The sequence below is a fragment of the Ophidiomyces ophidiicola genome (genome assembly GCF_022830035.1).
Source record: "Ophidiomyces ophidiicola strain CBS 122913 chromosome Unknown scaffold_21, whole genome shotgun sequence".
Lineage (NCBI taxonomy): Eukaryota > Fungi > Ascomycota > Eurotiomycetes > Onygenales > Onygenaceae > Ophidiomyces > Ophidiomyces ophidiicola.
The window spans coordinates 361,804-368,877 of record NW_026054661.1 but is presented as its reverse complement, the minus strand read 5'-3'; the positions used below and the strand labels follow the sequence as shown (position 1 = coordinate 368,877).

Here is a 7,074-nt window from a genome sequence, read left to right as displayed (position 1 = left end):
TGTCTTCTGATTACCGGTTTATTCGGCCACTCATCCGAGCGCTACTAAATAAAGAGTCAAGGCCGTTTATTGGACTCAACAGATACACGGGGGTGTGTGCGTATACGCTAATGGTGTTGCGAAGTCTCACTGTTGCAGTGCTAACCCCTCGGCTAAAAGGATAACCCCCCTTAGGGTCTTGTGGCATAAGGTAGTTGCCAAGTTGTTGCGCAAGAGAGGTGACTTGCAAAAGATAGCGGCGGGGGATATCTGAACCAGATCGCGTGAGTTCGAGAGATATGCCGATGGAATAATTTAAATAGATGCCTTCTAGTCTCGAACCCTGAGTGGGGCCGTGGGCGTCTGTGCCCAGAAAGTTGGATGCTATGTAGTTCTTGAGCCTTGGGGCCTCGGTTCTAACCAATCAGCCAAAAGGATGATCACCCTTAGGACCAGGCACGTATAGTACGCAGAACCAGCTGGTCTTCTCAAATGCACCCCCCTATGGCACGGGAAGACACAGATTTCACCAGGTATGTACAGAGTAGCAAGTCAACTATTAATATCTATAGAGAGAACCTATCTTTCTAGGCGAAGAAGCCCACGGGCCGTACCGTCTCGTAGATAGGATTCCAAATCGCCCGCCTCCTTCCTTCCTCCTCTTGTAGTGTACGGAGTCCATACTTTATTTATACCGAACACACTGAATCCTTCGATTGAACAGAGCCAAGCCCATCGGGATGTTGTAAATGCTGCGCATAAAGTTGTTCCTTTTCATTGTGTTTAGAGCTGTTTAACTAAGTTCTCATGCAAAGCAGATCCAAGCTAAGGCAACCGCTGAACTGGCTGAAATGTGACGCAGCTCTTGGTGCAAGAGTCGACTATGGACCACTATGGAGTACGGAGTACTCCGTGCGAAGCTCTGTACTCCGTAACTACTTTGTTTGCCGTTATTTCGATTTGCCAAGCGACAGGTAGCTGGTTATAGTTTACTAGTTAGTTAGCCAGATTGGACCTTTCTGAAACTTTATTTTCTACACCGTACGGAGTACAGAGTACTTTATTATGAAAAATCTTACGATGCCTTGTGTGATATTCACCTTTCCGGAACATTCTTCCCAACATACTAGCCAAACTCGGCAATACCTGTGGAACAGGCAGAGGCAATGCTACTATTTCTAATAAGGTGATCACCTTTTTAGTCGAGTGGCAGGTCCGTCTGATAATACCCCTAAATTTGTCCATCTAAGATGAGATGTCGAAGCAAGCAGTGAGGCCATGCCAGAATACACACCCTGGAGCTAGGGCGGGAAAACATATAATCTACTGATCTTGCAATATTAATAGCTTTGCCGGGACCTTCAATAGCTACGCATCCCAGCCCCGTTGTTCTTGCTTGATCATAACAGAGTAAGCAAGCGGAACGAAATTTGCACATTGAAGGTGTTGACTTTGACATTATAAGAAAGCCGCTCTCTACAATGGGCACTTGTCCCAAGTCTGGATAGATGGCATTGCTCTAAATATTTTTATTTTGCTTCAGGATTGACGCTTATAATCGTTTGAACTCGGGACCCAGCACCAGTCCCAATTACTGGGCTAGAACTCCAATACAGACCTGGAACTCCCCGAAGTTCCCAAGTTGCGCAGGCTCCTACTGGTTATCGACAATGAAGCAGCTATTATTATGGAGTAGTGAAAATCCACAAAAACTCTGATTATATCTTCCGCACCAAGATTATCTTCACTCTAGGCTCGCACATCCACTCAGCCTCGCCGAGTCCGCTCCCCTTAACTCTCTTCTATATGTCAACCGGCCGCCGTGGCCATAGCTCGCTTCTTTTCAGCACTTCCAAAGACAGTCCCATTGTTTGCGTGTTACACTAGATCAATAGAATCCTTCCTTGGCCGTGTGATACACTTCACTTCGAAGTAAGTGAGCTACTTGGTAGGATTGAATTCCCCTATTGAACAAGAAGTGTGTCACGAAATATGAGATCTGGGTCTGATACCCACGCCTGAGATGATATGGTAGCATGAATGGATCCTGGCAAAAATATTATATACAAACTTCATTTGGGGGTATAAAAGAGGCCTCCTGCCCAAGGAATACAAACCTTTTCTTTTTCATCATAACTTGTTCCCTTGAAACATTTTTCTAAATTCATCCGGGACATCTTTACTTTGAAATCGACCCGGTGTTATTCCTGATTGCCTTTCTTTTGCTGAAAAACATGGCACCACTAATTGAAACCTTTTGTTTGTTCATGCCAGCCCTCTCGATGGCAGCGGCAGTTAGCACCCCGCTTGCGAAACGGATAATTAATGGAAGCCCTGCAACATTGGGGCAGTTCCCTTCATTAGTTTCCATTAGTCGAGATGGGCGACATACATGCGGAGGGGTCTTGCTCGATAGCCGCAATGTTCTCACAGCTGCTCATTGCTTTGCAAGTAATGATCAGGCGCTGGTCACCGTCCGAGCTGGATCGCTTGTAAGCGAGTCACTGGGGTTGAGAGGGCCAAATTTATACTAACATATTCACAGAAACACGACGAGGGTGGGCAGGCTGCTGAGGTCCAAACTGTTAAGCGACATATTGGTTTCGACGACGCAACAGTGGAGAATGACATTACTATACTGCAATTAAAAACGCCTATTACGGCGACTAGTCAGATCGGCTATGCTTTGCTCCCTGCCCCAGGGTTCGATCCTACTGAGAGATCAAGAGCATTTACAGGAGGCTGGTACGGGTTCATTCGCTCTGTATTGCCGCACCGACTTCTAAGAAGGGATAGCACTGACAATTGTATTAATAGGGGTGCCACTAAAGAAGGTTCCCTGGAGAATTCCCCCAACTTGCTATTTGCTGACCTTCAGATTGTCGATCGTGCTACATGCAATGCAGCCTACAAGAAGGCAGCAGAGCCAGGGACAGTTACAGAAAACATGTTTTGTGCAGCCAACGGACAAGGCAAAGACACCTGCCAGAGAGATAGCGGAGGTTCTTTGTTTCAGGATGGGGTCGTGATTGGCATCATCTCATGGGGTGAAGGTTGCGCAAATCCCAACTTTCCTGGAGTTTATACAAGAGTTTCCATGTACCTCGACTGGATTAAAGCAAACAGGATTGCAGTCTGAATAACTCCAGATCATTGTTGGGTTGATAGCATAAAGTGAACACAGTGATATCTGATTTAAAAGAACCCAAAAAGCCATGTGTACTCCGTAATTAGATTATCAGCATTGAAATTTGATGACAGAAGCAAACTCATTCGGGAAAGAAGTCAGAAGTTAGTTGTTAAACTCCTGTGGCTACTAGAACCAATGAGCTGCCATAGATAAAACAATCAGTAAATAACCGATAATAGTTATTCATATCCATTTTAAACCGAATCTCACATAAGAACACTCATTAGACACTGGTATAAGTTCTATAGCACGGCAGTATCGGTATTATATTGCCAAATTTGATGTAGAGACTGGCAGAATCCAAATGGCCAATCAGGGTGTGAATAAATATCCATATGTACAAAGGCCTAAGTTGCGAAAGGGACACATTGGTACAAAGTTTGGAGATTGATGCATTTTGGGCGTTCTAGTCGCCAAATCACCTAATCACGTGATATATTTAGTTAACTACCTGTTAGCTAACTTAGGTAAATAGTGAGTTAACTATGAATTAACTTACTAACTAACTTAACGTATTAGGTTTAGGTCCATAGTCAACGTATAACCTTGTTATCCAACGCAAATGATACCGAATAGCCAGATTGAGAGGTCTCAGTATGTGCACGCAGCCACTTGTTCTGTATTTCCCGACTTTTACTTACTATTGATATAGAAATTACTGCCACACCCTCAGGCGCCATGAGAGCAACCAGAATGCTCAGTGCGGCGAAGTCCGCGGGGCATGTTGTCACTGTTGAGCAGGTAATGCGTTTCACCTCAATCATAATTCTACGTTTACTAGATTACCCTAATCGAATTCTGTATAGAAATATACACTTCAATCCTATGGAATATGGGAAAAAATCCGTCGATTCCTCGCCGTTGACCCTAATCGGTCGACTGGTGTTCCCATCAATGCGCAATTCCGAAACCCTACTCCTGGCGCACTCCCTCCGCAATCATACACCGACCCTGTCACGCTTCCTGCTGGAGACATCGCAGATAATCCATATTGGAAACGAGATGTCAGAAGAAACTATGCGCAGTCAAGTGTGTTAACGCAAGCGGATGTTGTTGGACTTCTTAGCGTCGGAAGCAAAGCTGAACCAAACGAGCAAGCTCTTCTTCCCGGAGACGCTGGTGCGCAGCAGCTGGTTGAATTAAAGAAAGAGGGTGAGGAGCGAGGCCTGTCAGCGTTCCTCGCTAGTAAACAGGGCGGCGTTTCCCGGGTGTTGGGACCCAATGGACTCCCTCCACTCCCAGCAAACTTGAATCGCAATGCCAAATATCCGAAAAGCGACGAACAATCATATCCCTCTGAGTAAGCACTGTGATTGCGTTGGCATATTTTGGGCTAACAATTATGTAGGTACCCATGCCGAACATTCGTATAGATGAATACCAACTACACAAGTTGTCCTTCCTTGATTCTATTGTATGTACATTTCAATGTTAAAACATAATTTAAATGAAATTCTCATTTGAACAATCACTTGTATTTTGGCCCAATGCCTTATATATAGCCTCTTATCACAACTTCAAGTATCTCATAAACAGGCTAGGAGGCTTGGCAAGGTCATGGGTAGTTATATAAGCGAAAGTTTTCGGAAATTAGATAATCCGCCCAAAGAATTGAAAGAAAATTGTCTGAGTGCTTGAGTGTGACGACGAGTTGAAAGTATTCACTGCGGACCCGGAGGTCGTCGACATATTTGGAAAGGCTTTTTTAATAATATTTTCCTCTTTAGGCTAAGGACTCGCTGTATGCTTACCTCGAGACCACGAATGGAACCTATCATGCCTAGTAAGCTTCGAGGAAGATTCTAAATTAACGCTTTCGTCCATGGAGTCCGCGTCATCAGCACAGCGGACCGGCCTCGATGCTGCAAGCATTGTGCCTATAACCAAGACGCTTTTGTCAAATCCGGAGGAATTTCTCACTCCATCTGCCCTTTTATACAATCAATCGAGCGTTGCTTTGAAACACTATCTTGACGCCCTTGCCTCAAGCACGACTAAACTCCAGCAGAGTGAGCAGTTGCGACAACGCAGGAATAAGCGAAAACGGGTCGAAAACGAGTTAGTCTCAGGTTCGAACAAACTACAGCTTCATGAGGTACATACAAATGGATTCGATGTGCGACAAATATGGGAACAGGCGCAGCGAGTGCTGAAAGTCTCGTCCGACGTTACACGACACAATACTTTTATTCAGGCCCAAAAATTTCGAAATGGAGTAAATAATGCTGCTGGAAAGAATAATTTGATTTCGGAGTCCTCCGAGGATGCACTATCTGGTCAAGAAGCCGAGTCTGAGGAGGAAGTTCTTCAGAAGTCTAATGAAGACGAAATTTTGGAGGATACACTAGGCTTATCTGATGAAGGCCAGGATGATAATTCCCACCGGCTTTCACTTGTCGATTCTAGCGAACCCAGACTGTCAAAGCAAGATCGTCCGTCGCAAACAAAGCGGCTTGCCCCTTTTATTAAGGATCGCCATGGCCTAAATGATGGTTTTTTTTCAATAGATGACTTCAATAAGCAGTCAAGGTTGTTCGAAGAGCTAGATACCAAGCGTGCTACACTTGATGATATTCCCAGCGACGAAGAAGAAATCGATTGGCAAGCCAATCCTTTCATCACGGCGGGATATGATCAAGACGATAATGACGATGAAGAGAGTATGGGTGGCGTTGATACCGATAGAATGGAGAACGAGGATATATCTGGGGAGTCCGATATTGGTGGTCTTGAGGACGTAACCCGAAATACAACTTATGAGGAGTTTTTTGACCCACCTGATCCGAAGAGGTTACAAAAGAATAATGATGAAAGCCTAAGGAAAGATGGATTTCAACCGTTTGGGTCAGATATTGAGGCTGATGTTCAGAGAGCTATAGCTGATGTTCATCGGGATCTATTCGATGACGAGGATTCGGAAGATTATGAAGGATCGGCATCCAAAACTGCTGGTGCAAAAGAGTCAACACATGAAAAATCTCGAGCCAAAATTACCGACGAGATTCGTCGGTTAGAAGCCGCCAATGTTGCGAACAAAGAATGGACCTTGACCGGTGAAGCCAAGGGAGCCGATCGGCCCATCAATTCGCTCATTGAGGAAGATCTGGATTTCGAACGTGTCGGTAAGCCAGTGCCTGTCATCACAGCCGAGATCACCGACGAAATCGAAGCTCTCATCAAACGAAGAATTGTGGCAAAAGAATTTGATGATATTACTCGAAGGCCACCCCCCGGACTTGCTGATTACGCTGAGGCAAGGTCTAAGTTTACACTGGATGAAACAAAGCCCCAACAAAGCCTAGCTGAACTTTACGAGGTGGACCATCTAAAAGCAACCGATCAAAATTATATCAGTAAAAAGGATGCTAAGATACAAAAGGAACAGAATGAGATTAAACAGCTTTGGAAAGATGTCTGTTCCCAATTAGATACCCTTTCGAATTTACATTTTCGGCCCAAACAGCCTTCAACAAATATTCAGGTGGTGGCAGACGTCGATACAATTGTTATGGAAGATGCTCGGCCTTCTGTTGGCGATGGTTTGGCCAACTCTGGAACCCTTGCACCGCAAGAAGTATATGTCCCTGACGCTCGAAATCGCGATGAATTCGTGACAAAAGGTGGGGCCGCAGTCTCCAGAGATGAGATGTCACGAGAAGAAAAACTCCGAAGAAGAAGACGGGAAAAGCAGCAGAAGCGAAAGAGAACTGCAGACGCCGTCAAACAACCAGAAAGCGCCGCAGCCAAGAAACAGCAACTGGTAACCACCCTTGGAAAGGGTGGTGTCAAAGTTATTGGAAAGGATGGTGCTTTGACGGATGTCCGTGGGCAGAAAATCTCTACATCAAATACATCTACGAGCCGGCAAACCTTCAAGCTGTGAAGTTTTGGATATACCTAAGCTA

At 45.0% G+C, this 7,074-nt stretch overlaps 3 protein-coding genes across 3 annotated transcripts; all 3 read left to right on the top strand.

Annotated features, from left to right (window-relative positions):
* Positions 1-2,524: 2,524 nt before the first annotated feature.
* On the top strand, positions 2,525-3,118 carry LOZ57_004879 (uncharacterized protein; the record flags this gene model as incomplete). Its single annotated transcript, XM_049253918.1, has 2 exons — positions 2,525-2,724; positions 2,797-3,118. Coding segments are annotated over 2 exons (522 nt in total), but the record flags the coding sequence as incomplete, so codon positions are not given.
* A 729-nt stretch (positions 3,119-3,847) lies between these two features.
* Positions 3,848-4,473, top strand: LOZ57_004878 (uncharacterized protein; the record flags this gene model as incomplete). Its single annotated transcript, XM_049253917.1, has 2 exons — positions 3,848-3,910; positions 3,976-4,473. 2 exons carry the CDS (start codon positions 3,848-3,850, stop codon positions 4,471-4,473), a joined length of 561 nt encoding a protein of 186 aa, XP_049107229.1.
* Positions 4,474-4,991: 518 nt separating this feature from the next.
* MPP10 (U3 snoRNP protein) lies at positions 4,992-7,052 on the top strand (the record flags this gene model as incomplete). The annotated part of the gene is made up of 1 exon (XM_049253916.1): positions 4,992-7,052. One exon carries the CDS (start codon positions 4,992-4,994, stop codon positions 7,050-7,052), a length of 2,061 nt encoding a protein of 686 aa, XP_049107228.1.
* Positions 7,053-7,074: the final 22 nt, after the last annotated feature.